This window comes from Orcinus orca, chromosome 1 (assembly GCF_937001465.1).
Source record: "Orcinus orca chromosome 1, mOrcOrc1.1, whole genome shotgun sequence".
In the NCBI taxonomy this organism is placed as follows: domain Eukaryota; kingdom Metazoa; phylum Chordata; class Mammalia; order Artiodactyla; family Delphinidae; genus Orcinus; species Orcinus orca.
In genome coordinates this window covers 187,901,060-187,919,567 of record NC_064559.1, presented here as the reverse complement: position 1 = coordinate 187,919,567, position 18,508 = coordinate 187,901,060, and the positions used below count along the sequence as shown (strand labels likewise).

Here is an 18,508-nt window from a genome sequence, read left to right as displayed (position 1 = left end):
GCCCGGACCCAAACTGTTGAAAGAGAGGGGACTGCGCGATGGGGAGGTAAGAGGTGATGGGCAGGCCTGGCGGGACAGAAGCCCCATTGTTTGGGGCCCAGGCCAGCCTGGGCAAAGGCAGGGTTTATAACCAGGGCAGGAAGGGGGGGCTCTGCAGGGGGCGCCAGCTGGCAGGGCTCTTCCTTTGGACCCTGGATGGGGGACAGGTGCCGAGCACGATGCCCCCTGGAGGGGTTGATAGAGGCAGCAGTGTTTGGCGAGGTGCCGGAACTGAGCGGGGAGGGCGGACGCAAAGAGGGGTCTCAGGGCAGGGAGGCAGCTCCCACCCCACACCCACCCCGCCCCCTCGGGAGGATGAGCAGCCCAAGGGTCCTAAATCATCCTCCTCCAGATTCCAGTCATTCCTGGGAACGGAGGCGGCTTGGGGCGGCTCCAAGCCCGGGGGGGCGGGGGGGGGCACTGTGAAGAGCGGTGTGCATGGCTGTCTTTATTACTGAGGGGTCACGGGGCGCTTAGAGATTTTTGCCGCCCACACTCTCCCCATCATTTCCCAAACTTAGGTCCCAAACTCGGAGCTCTGCTGTCCCCTATCTTCCCTTGTCCGCGCGAGCCCCTCAGCCCCACGGCGAAGCCCACTGGGCAGTTCTTTCCAGTGTCACACCACAGTTGCTTCTGCTTCGGTTGGAGTTCCGCCCCTAAGGGAACGGCTTCCACCGGAGACCCAACAAGGTCAGTCACGTGCTCACGGTCCCTCTCACTAGTCCCAATTTCGGAGTTACGGCGGGCCTATTCCAGGTGCAAAAGAGCCGGGGCCCCTCCCTCCCGCCGCCGGGGCCGGGGCGGCGCGCAGGGCGGGGCGGTACAAAAAGCGATCCCGCCCCGCGTTCCTCACTTGACTTTGAGTGTCCGGCGGTCGCAGGAGCGGGAAGGCGGAGGCGAGTAGGGCAGCCGGGCTCAGCCCACACCCCTCACCAGGTAGGGACGCTCCCCTGCTCAGAGGGGAGACGGTGTAGACAGAAGGAACAGAGAGCATGAGGGGCCAGGTGGAGGGACCAAGACAGGTGGCAGAGAGGGAGAGTGGAGGGGGGCAGAGGGGCACAGAGAGAGGGACACGTGAGGGCACAAAGTCAGGGACCCCCATCAAGGACGGAGGCTGAGGGAAGCACAGGGATCCAGAACAGGAGGAGACCCGGGGTACGAAGCATGGGTGTTGAGTGGGGAGCACCAAGAATGCCACCATCCCCACCTCCTGTCCTTGAAGGTCCCCCCGCAGGTCAGGGAGGGGCTCCATTTCTTGCCTAAGCCCCTTCCCCCGGTAAGCCAGGGCACGTAAACTGGCTCCTCGCCCCTGTCCTGCTTGGGGACACAGGAATCAGGGTCCCTGCTGGAACCCCTTGGACTCACAGCCCCAGGAAGCTGGGAGATCAGTCCCTGGGGTGCCAGGGAATCTCTGTTGCCCACCACTTCTGACCCCTGAATTCTGCCCTCCCCGGGCCCAGGAGGCACCATGTGGCGATGTCCACTGGGGCTGCTGCTGCTGCTGGCTGGCGAGTTGGCCCTGGGTGCCCAGCGGGGTCGTGGGCGCCGGGAGCTAGCACCGGCTCTCCACCTGCGGGGCATCCGGGATGCGGGTGGCCGGTACTGCCAGGAGCAGGACCTGTGCTGCCGCGGCCGCGCCGATGACTGCGCCCTGCCCTACCTGGGTGCTACCTGTTACTGTGACCTCTTCTGCAACCGCACCGTCTCCGACTGCTGCCCTGACTTCTGGGACTTCTGCCTCGGCGTGCCACCCCCCTTTCCCCCCATCCAAGGTGGGCACCAGACGGCCAGGGGTGGGTCGCTTTGTCAAGCCCAAACTCAGCCAGGCTCAGGAGCAAGGCTGATGCATTGACATTTCCAGGGGGAGGCTTTGTAGAATCTGGGAAAGAGACCCTGCCCCTCTCTCTGCACTTCCGGGAAGTCCCCACTCTGGTCTAACTTGAATCTCTCCAGTAAGATGGAAAAAGAAGAGCCTCGGTCTGTGGGATTTTAAGTTGGCCCAGGAGAAGGGCAGCCTCCTGCCCTTTCTCCCAGTCCTGCCTGTCTCCATATCCTGGACTTAGAAGGTGCTGGCCACACCTGCTGACTCACCCTCAGACTGATAAAGCACACAGGGGTTGGTCAGCGTCATCTTAACAATTCCTCTGCCTTTGCTCAGGATTCTCTACCCCTGAGATGGCTGGTCATACCTGGGAGGTGGGTTAAGTCTGTTCCTGCTCTCAGCTCTTACCACCATCCACTCGCCCTTATGCAAGAGGAGAGTCACTTGAATTCTTTCCCACAATTCCATGGCGCTGCGGGTGTGAGACTGCATACCTGGGTTGTCACCCCAAAGTGCTGTGTCATCTTAGGGGAGTCACTTACCTTCTCTGGGCTTTGGCTTCCCCATACCCCTCCCACTCCCCATCTCCAAACCCCTACTCATTTAAATGGCATAGGATCTAAGGAATGTTGTGGAGGGCATCCAAGAGAAGCAAGAGGGATCCGGGTCGGAGTCACTGAAGAACTTCCCAAGTAGCAGTTGGTGTGTGACCCTGTAGGAGATGTCTTAAGTTATAGCTTGGCTTTAGTTTCAGTGAGGGCGGGTGTGTGTGCGTGTGTGTGTTTGGGAGGGTTCGGGACACCTGAACTCTGAGGACCTGGCCATCTCAACCCGTCGTCTCTGGTCTTGGCTCCACGTCTCTGTCTGACTTTCCTCCCACCAGGATGCATGCACAGGGGTCGCATCTATCCAGTCCTGGGAACCTACTGGGACAACTGTAACCGTTGGTGAGTGTTGGGGGCTTGCCTCGTGGGCTTTGTGGAACAGACTTGATTCAAACCCTATCCCTGTCACTCACTTGCTGGGGGCAAGGCCTTTCCCTTTTCTGAGCCTCAGTTTCCTCATCTGTAACATGGGAATTTTTACACGGACCATGTCAGCTTCTGTACCAGCATTCCGACAGCAGTCCCCAGGAGCAGTCAACCACGGATGCCCAGCTCCAGGTGCAGCCCCTCCTGCCTGGGGCTAGGCTACCGCCCCTCCCAACCTTTCTCCCTGTCACGGGAGAGTCCAAGAAGGGGGCGCCAGGAAGGAAACCTCTGACTGCAGCATCCGTTGCCCTGGACCGGATGAGGGTCAGGGATGGCTGAGCTGGCAGCCAGCCAGACTGTAGCAGGGCCTTCCCTGGAATGTGGCCCCTCCTCCTCCCCCAACCCTCCCCACCATTCCCAGTAGGAGGATGAAGGGGTTGGGGTGCCCCCCTACCCTAATCTGAGGCCTGAGATGGGAGGTGCAAAGCCTTGAATGCCTTAATGGAAATAATGGGGACCTTAAGACTTAGAGGAGGAGGCCCTGCACCCACTCCACCCCATGCCCTGGGACTGAGAGGGCCCCAGGGAGGAGGAAACTTTTTGGAATGCATTACGCATAAGCTGTTTCCATTGCCTCACTGGCGTGAGGGGTGCCTGGGTCACAGTGAGAGTGGGGACTCGTGCATTTTAGCGTGTGTCTGGGTGACAGAGCATGTGTGTGTGTGCATGCTTTGAGCGTGTGTGACCTGTGTGTGTGTGTGTGACCTGTGTGTGTGTTTCAAAAGGTGGAGTATGCTTGCATGATTCTGCTGTTACTGATAGGATTTCTCTGGACATTGAGGGGTTAACACTCTCTCTCGGTCCCTTCCCTAGGGCCTGGCCACCCAGGCCCCCTCTGGAATGCTGGGACCTGCTGCCACCAGTCCTGCCTAGACCTGCTTGGACAGCCCTGGGGGGCAAAGAGGGAGGTGGCAGGAAAGGACTGACCAAGCCACTGCCCTCCCAGGCCAGTTCTGGCTGCGTTCCCTGCACTTGACACCTGAGGGAGGGTGTGGGACAGTGTCTGTGGGCCTCCCAGGCTCTGTGAGCCCTCGAGGATGCTTTCGAGAGTCAGAGGGGGAAGGGAAGGACGAAAGCCTCCCTGAAAGTGCCCCCGCAGCTCCTGGGGCTGGAGATCCCAGCCATACTGGGTCCTCGTCCCCTTGAGGCTCCTTAAAAGGCAACAAGGGAGGCGGGAGCCTTGGGCGGGCTTGAAAGGATGCAGTTTAGCACCTTGTCATAGCAGAGCTAGGAGCTTGTAAAAGCACTATAGAACTCATAGAATCCAACTGTTCAGTCGACACCTGTTAGAGACCTACTGTGTGCCAGGTGCTGTGCTGGGCCAAGGAGATGCAGCCAGAATGCGGCAGACAGTCCTTGTCCCTGCACTGGTGCCTCTAGTCTAATGGTGACACAAATAATAAACCTGTCATTACAACCCTACAGGTGTGATGGGGGGAAAAGAGGTTATTGGGGGACCCTAGTTTAGAGTGGGGTGGGGGCGAGGGAAGGCTACTCAGGAAGGGATATTTATGCAGATACCAGGGAGATGAGAGCATGAGTGGCCCAGGCCCAGAAGGAGGGAACATGGGGGGAAATGGCTTGTGGAACGGCCAGGAGGTGGGACCGAGCTCATTGCAGCTGGAGCTGTGAAATGGGGAGAGAGGCCCCGAGGAGGGGCAGGCCGCGTCCCGTGGGTCTCATGAGCTGTGCCAAGGATTTTGCATTTTGCTCTAAGTGTCGTGCACAGCCACTTGGGGAGCACACAGTCTGATCTGTGTTGTTCAAAATCTCTCTGGCTTTAAGAGAGGGGTGTGTGTATTGGGCGGAGGGAATCACAATGAAGCAGGGAGCGTGGTTAGGAAGCCGCTGCCGGGGGTGGGGGGTGGGGGTGGTCCAGGTGAGAGAGGATAAGGGGCCAGAGTAGGGTGGTGGTGGAGGGGTGAGAGGCAGGTGGATTCGGAGTCTTTCATGACCGGCTCATAGGGCAGGCTGGTGGTAGGTGGGTCTGGGTGAGGGGCAGGCGGTAGGGGAGACACCACGGACCACATGGAGTTCTGGCTTGAACAGTTGGGTAGGTAAGGTGCCGTTTTCTGAGTTGAGGATGTTAAGGGAGGAACAGGTTTGGGGGAAGATAGTTTGGCCTTTCTGAGATGCCTTTCACACACCCAGAGGAGCTGTCAGGAGGCCAGCTGGATATGAGTCTGAAACTCAAGGGGGTGGGGAGTTGGGGTTCCTGTAATGAGAACAATCACGGAAGATAACAATTCTTGAGCACATCACATGGTCCAGGCCCTGGGCTGAGTACTTTGCAAGCTTGCCTTTTAATCCCTGGAAGGTGGTACTATTATTATCCTCATTTTACAGACAACATTGAGGGAGAGTTTAAAATAACTTACCTAAGGTCACATGACTAGTCAGCTAGACTCTGAACCCTGGATTCAATTCAGAATCCATCTCTTAATCACTTCACTGTACTGCCCCATTCATTCATTCGTTCATTCCACAAATATCTACTGGGTGGCTACTATGTGCTAGGTTTTGTTTTTAGGCACTGAAGGTATCAAACAGTACCTGCCCTCAAGGACCTTAGATTCTGTGAAGCAACAGGTATAGACAATATAAATAACTGAAGATATAATACGTCAGATAGTGATGACAGGCTGAGGAGAAAAGAAAGCAGGGAAGCAGGGTAGGAAGGGTGGAGGATGCTGAGTTAGGGTGGCCAGGGCAGGCCGCCCTGAGAAGGTGACATTTGAATAAGGACTTAGAAGAAGTGAGAGGGGCCATGAGGATGTTGGAGGAAGAACCGTGCAAAGGCCCGGGGGCAGGAGCACGGCTGGTGTCAACAGTCAGGACCAGCCTGGCTGGGACCTCAGGAACCAGGACGGGGACGAGGGGGTCAGAGAGGGGACAGGAGGACAGATCGTGCAGGGCCTTGTTGGCGCTGGAAGGACTTTGGCTCTTATTCTTGATGTGAAGCCAGTGGCAGGTTTTGGGCAGGGGAATGGCATGATATGATTTGGGTTTAACAGGATCGCTTGGGCAGCTGTGTTAAAAATATACCGAAGCGGGGGAGGGGGGCACAGGGCAGAATCGAGGAGAACTGTGAGGAGGTTACAGCAGAATCCAACTGAAAGGTGATTGGACCATGGTGGCTACGGAAAAGAATGAGACATGGTTTGGATTCTGGATGTGTTTTTAAGGTAGAGTCAACACAGTTTGCCAATGAATCGGGTTAGCAAGTGAGAGAGGGTCCAGGGTGCCTCCCAGGCTTTTGGCCTGCACTCCAGGAGAGGACGGAGTGCCATTTTCGAGGACTGTGGCAGGCGCAGGCCTGGGGGTAGGGGGAGAACAGGAATTTGCTTTGGGATGTGGTGAGTGTGACCTGTTAGACACCCAGGAGGTGATGTGGTATAGCAGTAAGATCCTTGAATCTGGAGTTTAGGGAGAGATCTGAGAAGCAGATATAAACTTGTGAATCATAAATTTGAAATTGACATTTAAAGCCACCAGGCTGGATGGGATCATCTGGCGGTCCTCTCGTAGGTGCTGATGCAGAATTTCAGGCCCATGTTGACCTCTGAGGCCTCCTCCCTTCCAAGGATGCCCAGCACCACCTCACCTCTTCCTTTCCTCCTGTTCTTCCAGCACCTGCCAGGAGAAAGGGCAGTGGGAGTGTGACCAGGAGCCATGCCTGGTGGACGAAAACATGATCAAGGCCATCAACGAAGGCAACTATGGGTGAGAGGCCCTAAAAATGCCCCGAGTGGGCACACATGCACGTGCACACACATACACACGTATGTTCTGCCCGAGATGCATGTCCTGCCAGGCACACCCACACTCAGATCTTATTCATGTGTACATTTAGCTGGTAGGCATCTCTCCCACCCATGTGCGCATACCTCCAGGACCCCCAGCCTTGGCCGGTCTGTGACCTCCATCCCCTCTCTTTCAGGTGGCGGGCTGGGAACCACAGTGCCTTCTGGGGCATGACCCTGGATGAGGGCATTCGCTACCGCCTGGGCACCATCCGCCCGTCTTCCTCCGTCACCAATATGAATGAGATTCATGTAAGTCCATCCCTGCCCACAATCCTGCCATCTCCTCTTGGCCTACCACCCCAGGGACCCTGGCACCCTGTGCCCTGCTTCTCCAGCGGCCTAGGCCTGTCCCCCACCAATAGGCTGTGTATCCCTGGACAAGGGACTCCCCTTCTCTGGGCCTTAGGTTTCTGCCTATAACAAGATATGCTGCACTGCAAGAACTGATGCTCAGATTCTGAGTTTTGTGGTCCCAGCGTCTGACCCTCCCTAGCTTCTCTGGCCTCTCCGGCTTGGGAAAAATGTCATTGGTCCCAGTATGGCTGGGTTAGGGCCCTAAGGGCCAGGAGGTCACCTTGGTATTTTGGGAAGGGAGGGACAGACACTCCTCCAGCTTTGGCCAGAGAGCAGCAATTCTCGGAAACGCCATCTCAGCAGAACCCCCAGGGAGGAGGGGATTTCACCCTTCCCACCAGTGGGACCCTCCAGAGGGAGAAATGAGAACCAGACCCAGAACAGTCAAAGGGCGAGGAAGGGGGCTTGAGCGGGACACATGCCGGAGGCTCCTTCCATCAGTGGCCGGCAGGGAGGAGGCAGTGACTGGCCAGAGCGGCCCTCCCTGCAGAGGGAGCTCAGCTCAAGGCTGAGGTGACCAGACCCTGCCCCTGCCCTTACTCCCCTGGGCCTCCGGCTATTTTCTGCCTCCTGCTGTTTGCCTTGGCAGCCTGCCCAGTCACGGGACCTTACTGCTTCTTCCCTCCCCTGCCCTTTGGGGCCTGAAGCCCAAGGTCCTGGTGGGAAGAAGGATGTAGCAGATCAGAAGGTACAGAGGAGGAAAGAGGCCGGGGTTGAGGATGGAAAGTGGCCCGACCGCTTCCCTATTCCTGGCTTCAATTGCCTCACCTGTAAAACAGGACTAGTCACCCCCCACCTGACACTAGAGAGGCACTAAATGGTGCCTGGGTCTTCCTCTGGGTCGCCGTGGAGGTTGCTGGACTCTCTCAGCAACAGAGGGCTCAAGATTAAACTGCAGAAGGCCCTGGACTTTTTTTTTTAACATCTTTATTGGAGTATAATTGTTTTACAGCGGTGTGTTAGTTTCTGCTGTATAACAAAGTGAGTCAGCTATGCATATACATACATCCCCATATCTCTTCCCCCTGGCGTCTCCCTCCCACCCTCCCTATCCCACCCCTTTAGGTGGTCACAAAGCACCGAGGCCCTGGACTCTTGGGAGACCTCCAATGCCTAGGGCCCCTGAGGGGAAGTCTGGGGCAGAGGCAGGAGGCAGACAGAGTGACCTTTTCCTTGCAGACAGTGCTGGGCCCAGGGGAGGTGCTGCCCAGAGCCTTCGAGGCCTCTGAGAAGTGGCCCAACCTGATCCACGACCCTCTTGACCAGGGCAACTGTGCAGGCTCCTGGGCCTTCTCCACGGCAGGTATGTTCAAGAGCAGGGGCTGGCCAGGTGGGAAAGGAGGGCAAAGGCCTGAGCCCCCTGACAGCCCCTCTACCTCCCCTCCCACCAGCCGTGGCCTCTGATCGAGTCTCAATCCATTCTCTGGGGCACATGACACCTGTCCTGTCACCCCAGAACCTGCTGTCTTGTGACACGCACAACCAGCAGGGTTGCCGCGGTGGGCGACTTGACGGTGCCTGGTGGTTCCTGCGCCGTCGAGGGTGAGCAGCAAGGGGGTAGGGAAGAGGGCATGAGGTGGGGGTCTTAGGAAGGGAAAGCCTGCAGGAAGGGCCTGGGCCAGGCTGCCCCATGCCCACTCTGTCCCCGCTCCCTCCTGCTGCCCCTGCAGGGTTGTGTCTGACCACTGCTACCCGTTCTCGGGCCATGGGTGGGACGAGGCTGGCTCCGCACCCCGCTGCATGATGCACAGTCGGGCCATGGGTCGGGGCAAACGGCAGGCCACCGCCCGCTGCCCCAATAGCTATGTCCATGCCAATGACATCTACCAGGTCACTCCTGCCTACCGCCTCGGCGCCAACGTAAGTCTGCACTTGGGTGAGGGGGCAAAGGCAGGAGAGCTGGAAGGTTGGCCGAAGGCTTGAGCCTCGCGCCTGATGGATACTCTCCTCCCCACCCCCTCACCCTCCAGGAGAAGGAGATCATGAAGGAGCTGATGGAGAATGGCCCTGTCCAAGGTAAATGCCCCTCATCCTGCCCCCTGATTCCAGAAGCTTGTGCCTGCTTGACACTGGGCACAGAGGCACAGGTGGTCCGTGCAGCATTGAGCAGCAAGTCCATTGGGGCCAGGAGCGGGAAAAACCATGTCCCTTCCCCAGGAGCAGCACCTGGAGGGGGCACTTAGAGTCTTGGTACCAGAGGCCCCGGGGCCTGGGCATGCATCTCCAGGCTTGGGTATCAGTGCCTGTGCTGATGGGCTGAGCCAGCCCCATTTTGACCTCTGCCCACAGCCCTCATGGAGGTGCATGAGGACTTCTTCCTGTACCAGAGCGGCATCTACAGCCATACACCAGTGAGCCTTGGGAGGCCGGAGCAATACCGCCATCATGGGACCCATTCAGTCAAGATCACAGGGTGAGGGGCTTGGTGGGCAGGGGGGTTGGGGGCAGCAGGGCTTGCACTGGGGCCTCTGAGTCTGCCTTGAGTCCTTACCACCTCTCTGCAAAGCTCCATTTCATAGGGGAGGAAACCGAGACTCAAAAAGAGGAGGTACTTGCCCTGGGTCACACCGAGAGTTAGGGGCCTTTTAAGGTGTTCTAGAACTCTTCCTTCCTTACACACTGGGAAGACTAACTCCAAATGAAATACAGACAAGGATTCAAGAGTTGCTCAACCTCTCCCCAGCTCAGCACCTGTCCCAGCTCTGCCTGACTCACTCCCCCAGCCCTCAGTTTCCCCAGCTGATTTAAGAGGCAAGGCTAGAGTCACTGATTTCAATAGTCCGACCAATGAAATGTACTTTGCACATACACACCGCCCCCTGCCCCCCATCCCCCACCAGGTGAGGAGGGAGGGCAGGCAGATGTATGAGGTCCCAGAGAACTGGTCGCTGGGATGTGGATCCCTGGAGGGTGGAGGCCCAGTTTCCCTCCTTTTCTGCTTCCCCCTCCAGCTGTCCTTTTGGGACCGTCCCCACACCGGGCACAGGTGCATGGAATTAGAGATGTGGAGATTGAGGGAGGTGCAGAGAGGGACAGAGAGTCCTGAGGGTGCACCCAAGTCACCAATGGCAACAGGGGCCTGGACAGGGAAGGCCGCGGGGAGGGAGCTCCTGAAAGCAGGTGAATCAGCGCCCTTCCCCCTCCGGCTCTGCCCCGCAGGTGGGGGGAGGAGACGCTGCCCGACGGAAGGACGCTCAAGTACTGGGTGAGTCCCTGCGCCGCGTGCCCTGCGGCCGCTGTCACCTTCCCCCGGCCTCCTGTCCTCTTCCCCCACTCCAATTCCCCTCCTCACGGCTCCTTCTCATTCCCAGACGGCGGCCAACTCGTGGGGCCCAGCCTGGGGAGAGAGGGGCCACTTCCGCATCGTGCGCGGCGCCAACGAGTGCGACATCGAGAGCTTCGTGCTGGGCGTCTGGGGCCGCGTGGGAATGGAGGACATGGGTCACCACTGAGGCCGCGGGCACCACGCCGGGAAGAGCCCTCTGTGGGGCAGCAGCCCCCGCCCGCCCGCCCGACGGAGCTCCGGGCCCCAGGGGCCTAATCCTCGCGCGCGAGGGTTCCGCTGACGCAGCGCCCGACTTGGGAGCCTCGGACAGGCGAGGCTGGCGGAGCCCCCAGACCTCCCAGCGGGGGCCGGGTAGGGCCTGGCCGGGAAGGAGCAAGACCACCGAAGCTAGGACACCCCCTTCTCCGGCCCCACCACTCCACCCCACCCTTGTACTCCTATTTCTCAAAGATATTTATTTTTCTTCTCACTGTTTTAAAATAAAAACAAAGTATTGATAACTATGTATCTTGGAACTTCTGGACGTGGAGAGCCAGGCCAGAGTTTGGGTGGCATATGGTTAGACAGCAGAAAGGACTGCCTAAGGCCATGCTGGTTGGCGGGGGTGGGGGGTGGGGTGGACCAGAAATCTTAGCCTCAGTTCAGCCCTAATTGTCAGTGGCCCTGGACACTGACCCACTTGGAGGTGGGGCATGGATGGCATGGCTTTTGGCCCCTAGAGAGTCGTGGGCCCGTGGGAACCACTTCTCAGACGCTGAGTCAGCGCCGCCTGAGGCGGGGGAATCCAACCCACCAATCAGCAGAACTGGTGCCAGTGCCCAGCAGGCAAGGGGGGCACAGCCCCACAGAAGCTGGAGCCTCTGTCTCTGCAGATCAGCCTCTCCAAGCCACCCAGGCAAAGGGGACCCCCCCCTGCTTCCCCTACCCCTAGGCCAGGCTGGGCCTGCCTCTCTGAGCCCTCTCCCTCCCCCACCTCCCCATGCTCCCAGTGCCTGGAGAATTAAGTCCAGGCCTCGGCCCGGCATTCAAGGCCATCAGGACCCACCCCACCAGCCTCCTCACCAGCTTCTTCACCCAGTGCCCAGGCGACTCCAGAGTCCTCACTGCTCGCTAATGTCCAGTACACACGCAGACCACTGGGCATTTGCACATGCCACTCTCAGTCCAGATGCCCTTCCGTTCCACCCCCTCCCCTGTCCCACTGCTGTTTCAAAGCCAACTCCAGGGTTTCTTCAATCAGACAGTACTGGTGGAGAGTAACTGATGTGCCAGGTGCCGTGCAAGGGACCCATGAGTCCCCAAACCACCGCAACCCAACTTAGCATGGCTTAGACACCCCCTCCCTGAGCTCATCTGCATCTTGCCCTTTCACCAGTATTTCACGTATCCTTCTTATGCTGGAAGTTCCTTGAGGGCAGCGACTGGGTCTGGATCATTGATGAGTCCTGGTACCCACACCTGTACACTGGATAAGGTGGTGTTACTGTTTGTGGAATGGTTGAATGAATATAACCCGTTCTTCCCCCCCATTCCCTTCTCAAGACTCCCTCCTCAGCCCACCCCTCTAGGCACCGAGGCTGTGCCTGGTGATGGGGCCTCCCATGGCAGGAATCCTCCTTGCCCCCACCCCCAGCTGAACAGGAAGGCAGGGGAGCCAGAGTCACTGAGCAGAGGCAGCAGGGAGGTCTGTCCCCTGGCAGGCAGCCCCTCAGGGCCAGCCTTGTCGCCCGGGCTGCTTGGGCATCACCTGAAAGGAATGCGGGGTGACCGATAAGCCGCTGCCTTTGTTTCATTTCCTGTTTGCTAGGACGTCCCGAGCCGGCTCCCCTGGCTGGCCCGCCTGTCCCCAAGGAGCCAAGGCTGGCCCGGGGCCCTGGGGACAACGAAGGGAGGGGAGTCCTGAGCAGGGGTGACGGGGGCTGCCCAATTACTACCCCTTCTGCGGCTTTGGCTGCCAGACGCGCCCACTGTTCCCATCCCACTGGAAAAACCCCGGTCCAGGGGCGCGGCTGGAATTTTCTACAAGGACCTTCGGCGGAAGCAATGGGGGTTGGGAAAGGGAGGGGAACAGGGGCGCGGCTGGGTCTCCAGGCTCTTAGCTCTGCCAGCCCTGCTGGGAGGCCTGACCCTGTGGACCCAAGTGGGGTCGGCCCAGCTCTGTCCCTGTGCCAGGGGCCCCAGGCCCGCAAGGTCCGCCGTGGAGTGGGAGAGCGTGTGAATGGGGCTGGGGAGGGCTTAACGGGTGCCTCGTCAGCCACCCCTGGTTCTCTCAATGAGAACCAACACTCAATAAACATGTTGTTGTAAAGGGAGAGGCAAACCAAGGACCTCCAACCACATTACTGCCCTTGAGTGGGTCCAGAAAGAAATCCTGACACCCCAGCACCCTGCTGTGTGTCCTGAGGCCAGTCCCTTGCTCTCTCTGAGCCAAGGGCATCCTTAGACAAACCTGAGTTTGAACGCCTACTCTGCTTGTTCCACACTGGCTATGAAATCTTGACCTCTCAGAGCCTCTGTTTTTCTATCTTTAATGGGGATAATAATACTCACCTCCTGGAGTTATTGGGAGGATTAAAAGAGACAAAGCATGCTAAGCATTTAGCACCATGCTTGGAGCTTATTAAGGGCTCAATAAATGGTAACAGCTCCAGTCTTCTAAAGGTGGGGGTGGACTTGATAATGTAAATGTTTTTCATAATGAGCTAAACATTTATTTAGTGCTTAACCACAGCCTTCTGACAACACGTTGTTCTGAGTGTTTTACATATATTATCTCATTTAATACTAAAAATAAGCCCCTATTTCCTTATTTTGCAGATAAGGAACAGAAGCATAGAAGAATCTGAACGTTGGTTGAGGCAGGATTAAACCCAGGCTGTCTGACTTCTCATACCAATCAGCTTTGTACTAATAGTGGTTGTTTCATCCAATGTCTTTTTCCAAGTCCTTTCCCTGTTTGACAAACTCTTATTCATCCTTCAAAACCCAGCTCAAATGTCTCTCCTCTGGAAAGCCTTTCCTGGTGTCCACCTTCTAGACCTCCAGGGACTCCAGCATACATCCCTGGCACAATTTTTCCTCCCACAAAAGGTTGGGACAGGAGTTTTTTTCTTAGTCTTGTCCTTTCTTATGCACCAAATGTTCTGCTTGGGCATTCATTCTGGTCTCCCATGGAGCTCTGCAGGGTCCCGAGGCACCTGACTTTCGTTTCCCGAGAACTGCTGAGTTACATCACTTCGCTAGTGCTGATGCTTCACATCTTCCCGGGATCTTGCCAAACCCCATCCTTGCCAGGTGCCCATTAAGGGAAAGGAATCCATGCTTACTGAGTCTGCAGTGGGCCAGGCCTTGGGCTGAGCACTTCACACACTTTAGCTCATTTGATCCTACAAACAGCCCTGTGAGAAAGTGTATCTTTAGAAACCAGTGCCAACAAGTGAGGTGACCCTGGGTATCTAAGGGAGGGGTGAACTTCCAGATTGTGAGCAGGGCTAGTGGACCCAGGCACAGCCAGAACTAAGGGTCCAAACCCTGCCAGGACTCACTCACATACTCTGTCTCTCTCTCCCCTGCCTCTCCCTCTGTAGACTAACTCTGCCATGAGGTAGGACATTTGACCAATGACAACTCCTGAGCCTCTCACATTTTCACAGCCATCTTCTCAGTTTTGACTCAAAACAGAACAGAACAGGGAAGGCTTCCAATTGGCCCAGCTCTAATCAGGTGTCCACCTGTGGGCCAACCATCTATAGCCAAGGGACAGGATCATAGATGCCATGACTGCCCTGGCTGAACCAGTGTTTGGAGGAGAAGATCCTAAAGGGGAAGACTGCTGTTCCAGGGGAAAGGAGGGATGCTGACCAGATGATGGAAACGGTCCATAATAGCTAGGGACTACTGTTACCACCATTGGACAGATAAGGAGATAGAGGCTCAGGGAAGCATGGGATTGGTCAGGTCACTTAGCTGATAAGTCGTGCAGCTGGATACAGCCCACACTGCCTACCACTGAATTTGTAGATCAACCCAGAAAGATGACTTTGTGGGTCAGAGAATGAGATGTTCCTCCCCCAGCTTCTCCCTGATGACTCATTCCTGAAGGCTGGGAGATAACTTGTCTAGAATCCCACCCATTTTGTGAAAATTCTGTGGCTCTGACACTAACACCCGAGGCAGTCTTCCCAAAGTAAAGCAAAGCTGAGTCTGAGCAGGTCTTCCAGGAGAGCATCCTGCTTCCTGCTCCAAGGGGAATAGCACGGTCCCCACCGTGGGATGTGATGAGATGCTTTAACAGGAGCTGTTTGTTTTGAGGGCAGAGGTATGAGTGAATGAATGGGTGCACACAGGCAGGGCCCAGAAGCACGGTCAACGTTGGCAGCCCCCTGCTGGCTGAATCTGCACCGCACCCACCACAGCCCAGAGAAGCGAAGAGCAGGGACCTGGGAGACACCTGGAACTGAGCAGCTACCTGCATGCACATTTCACAGACTCCCTGGGTGAGTCCTCATAACTGCTCCATGAAGCCTGGAGACTGGCCCAAGGAGACAAACAGAAAGGGGCAGAACTGGGAATGCATCTCATTCTGTTGGACTGCAGGGCCCCCCCGCTCTGCACCTCTCACCCAGATGTTGTGCCCCAGCCTGGCCAGGAGAGGGCTTTGAGGTTCCTGTGGCTCTGTCACCTGTGGCTCTGTCCTCCACTCAGGCTCCCCTGTCTCCCCCCAGCACACACAACCTCCCTAGGAAAGCCTCTAATTCAGAGCCAGACAGACCCAGGCTCAAAGCCAGGCCCCACTGGACTACCCGAAGCTCACTTTCCACTCTGAACCTCAGTTTCCTAGTCTGTAAAATGGGAACAGTTATCGCTGCCGTCTCTGTGTGGGAGCTGACCAAGATTGAACATTTCCCTAAGAATGAGGAAATGAGGGAAACAAGCTGGGCCCACGGAGAGTCAGACTGAAGAAACTGGTACCTAATGAATCAGAGCAGAGATGTGCAGTCACCTTAAAGGGCCAGGCTGACTCTGGGTCTTGCAGAAACTGACAGTCCTAGGTGAAAGTACTGACCCATCTAAAGTAATAAAGCACCATCTAAAGTAATAAAGACAAAGGTGAGTCCCTGTTATCCTGAGATACTGAGTTTGTCCAGGGAGAGGCTGCTCTGGCCATCAGACCAGTGGCCAAGCTGAGTCTGTGTTACGATGGACAAGGTGGGTGTTATTGATGGGCTTTGAGTAGTTCCTTCCCCTGAGACAGGGTAGTGTTCTGGAGACCTGGATGCGGGGTCTTAGACTGGGGCCATTAACCCAGGGTCTCAGCCTCAAATGTCTTTGGGACTAGGCACATACAAGGTGAGCCAGGAGTGTCGGAATAGGGAATAGCGGGGCCTGTGTCCAGCATGTATTGGAGCGTGCACGCTTGCCTAAAGGCACTCAGAATCAATGACTTTTAAACACATGATGCCAGCCTGCATCACTCAGGGTCCCAACAGGAAATGGCGTGTTCTAATGAAGAGAACTTGGGCAGAGTTTATTGTCAAAAGGAATAATGACAAAGTAGGTCATAGGGGAGTCGCAAGAGCTCTGAGGCTAGCAATAGCATAGCTTTCATTCCCCTAGGCCGCAGGGTCAAAGGGAGGGAGCGGTGACCAGGCTCTGATGGAGAGTTATGTAGAGCAAAGGTGACCTCATGGTGAAGGGGCAGGGGAATAAATACCTCAACCTCACTCTTTCCCCTCCCTCTCCTCTCCTGCTGGCTCCTCATTTACCAAACCCCACAGGAACCGTGGCTGTGGACTTTCACATGGACAAAAAATAAAGTTCTATCTTATTTAAACCACTGTTTTTTAGGGTCCTTTGAAACAGCAATCTAGCCCTAACCAACACACATAAAAGGAAACATCTGCCAAGAAGATATAATATCATAAACAACTTATAAGTATTTTGGTGAAACATATAAAGCAAATCTGTCAGAACCACAAGGAGAAAGGCAGGAATCTATAAACAAAGTGGGAACTTTTTTTTTCAAAGTAGGAAATTCTAATTAAGCTTTCTTAAAACCAGTGGATCAAATAGCAAAACATTAGTAAAGATACAGAAGTTAGGACAATGTAATGAAGAACATCATCTGCTAGATAAACATAAACTTTACACCTCCTTACACACAGAATAACCATTGTTTTCAAGTTCACATGGAACACTTTTAAAAATACCACATATATGGCCATAAAGGAAGTCTAAAATTTTTTTAAAGGATCAGTTTCATTGGGACTTCCCTGGTGGCGCAGTGGTTAAGAGTCCGCCTGCCAATGCAGGGGACACGGGTTCGAGCCCTGGTCCGGGAAGATCCCACATGCCGTGGAGCAACTAAGCCCACGTGCCACAGCTACTGAGCCTGCGCTCTGGAGCCTGCAAGCCACAACTAATAAAGCCCATGCACCACAACGAAGAGTAGTCCCCGCTCACCGCGACTAGAGAAAGCCCGCACGCAGCAATGAAGACCCAACGCAGCCAAAAATAAATAATAAATAAAATAAATTAATTAAAAAAAAAAAGAATCAATATCATTCAGTCATGTTCTCTAGCCCCAATATGATAAAATTAGAAACCAACAATAAAATGTTGACCAAGGAAATCCAATATGTTAAGTTAAAAACTCGTTTCTTGGGCTTCCCTGGTGGCGCAGTGGTTGAGAGTCCGCCTGCCGATGCAGGGGACACGGGTTCGTGCCCCGGTCTGGGAAGATCCCACATGCCGCAGAGCGGCTGGGCCCGTGGGCCATGGCCGCTGAGCCTGCGCGTCCGGAGCCTGTGCTCCTGTGCTCCGCAACGGGAGAGGCCACAACAGTGAGAGGCCAGCGTACCGCAAAAAAAAAAAAAAAAACAGGAAAGATTGGGACTTCCCTGGTGGTGCAGTGGATAAGACTCCGTGCTCCCAATGCAGGGGGCCTGGGTTCGATCCCTGGTCAGGGAAGTAGATCCCACATGCATGCTGCAACTAAGAGTTTGTATGCCACAACTAAGGAGCACGTGAACCGCAACTAAGGAGGCCAGGAGCTGCAACTAAGGAGGCTTGGAGCCACAACTAAGGAAACCACATGCTGCAACTAAGGAGCCGGCACTCCACAACTAAGGAGCCTACCTGACACAACTAAGACCCGGTGCAACCAAATAAATAAATAAATATATTTTTTGAAAAAACAGGAAAGATTGGCAACAAATGAATTCAGCATCCAACTCAAGATTTTAGGAAGAGACTGTCAGAAAACCCAAAGAGAGTAGAAGAAAGGAAATAGTAAAGCAGAAAATAATGATACGGAAAATAACAAAAAGTTGAACTAATTCTTTAAAAGTCAATAAAATAAATTATTAGCACAAAATACACAATATTGGGAACAAAAGAAGGCTATGACCAGAGATGCAACCAAGGTTTTAAAAAAATCACTAAAAAACGCATGAGGACCTAGTGTTCTGGCAAGATATCAGATTAAGAGAATATGAAAAACTCAGGAAGTAAACCCAGAGGATGGAATAGATTACAAGAAGTGGGAGCAAAGAACCAAAAAAGATTAAATGTGGGAAATTCAAACAAGCATGGACTTTATAAAAAATAATTTTAAAGGCTGACTTGGGGGATAAAATAAACAAGGTAGACTAAAAACTGGAAAACAATCAAATTATAGGCAGGAAGCTATGATCAGAGTTCAAAAGCATTCTAAGGTCCTTGATTGTTCTAGAAGAATTGATTAACTTTAGACTTTATTAACTGAAGTATGCACGTTAAAATTTTAAGGATGACTAATGAAAGAACAGAAATAGAATGTATTCTAAACCAGCAGAGAGGAAACAAAGGGAATGCAGACAGTCCAATCAGTTCACCCCCAGGCAGGAAATGACAAATGGAAGAAGCAAAGGTAGTCAGTTTCCAAGATGACCCCAGTGATCACTGCCTCCTGGGACCCATACCCTCATGTTATCCCCTCCCATAATGTGTAGGCTGGACTTAGTGACTAGTTTCTGTTCAACAGAATGTGGTAGAAGTGATGGTATGTCACTTCCAAGCAGGGCTGGCTTTCTGGGAGTACAGCCTGTGCTCTCACACAGTGTAACTTCCTCAGAAGGGCTCCATGCTCTGTTTAATGTTCTGCTCTCACTGACTTGAAATTCCTAACAAT

General features: G+C 54.9%; 1 protein-coding gene across 3 annotated transcripts; it reads left to right on the top strand.

Annotated features, from left to right (window-relative positions):
• Positions 1-843: 843 nt before the first annotated feature.
• Positions 844-10,843, top strand: TINAGL1 (tubulointerstitial nephritis antigen like 1). 3 transcript variants are annotated; one of them, XM_049713515.1, is made up of 12 exons: positions 844-975; positions 1,500-1,811; positions 2,745-2,808; positions 6,523-6,615; positions 6,833-6,947; positions 8,232-8,355; positions 8,444-8,594; positions 8,723-8,912; positions 9,023-9,068; positions 9,342-9,465; positions 10,212-10,257; positions 10,364-10,651. In XM_049713515.1, exons 2-12 carry the CDS (start codon positions 1,508-1,510, stop codon positions 10,502-10,504), a joined length of 1,398 nt encoding a protein of 465 aa, XP_049569472.1. In that variant the 5' UTR covers positions 844-975; positions 1,500-1,507; the 3' UTR covers positions 10,505-10,651. The 3 variants fall into 3 exon arrangements, with proteins under 3 accessions (XP_049569472.1, XP_033278225.1, XP_033278227.1); XM_033422334.2 differs by lacking the exon at positions 10,212-10,257 and having other exon boundaries at positions 10,364-10,843; XM_033422336.2 differs by lacking the exons at positions 1,500-1,811; positions 10,212-10,257 and having other exon boundaries at positions 847-975; positions 10,364-10,843.
• The last annotated feature ends 7,665 nt before the right edge of the window (positions 10,844-18,508 follow it).

What these genes read in the sequence shown, in the direction of transcription:
- TINAGL1 (XM_033422334.2), top strand. Translation starts at nt 1,508, where the DNA reads ATGTGGCGATGTCCACTGGGGCTGCTGCTGCTGCTGGCTGGCGAGTTG. An exon ending in ATCAACGAAGGCAACTATGG is followed by an intron (nt 6,616 to 6,832) that starts GTGAGAGGCCCT and finishes CCTCTCTTTCAG; the next exon opens with GTGGCGGGCTGGGAACCACA. An exon ending in TGGTTCCTGCGCCGTCGAGG is followed by an intron (nt 8,595 to 8,722) that starts GTGAGCAGCAAG and finishes CTGCCCCTGCAG; the next exon opens with GGTTGTGTCTGACCACTGCT.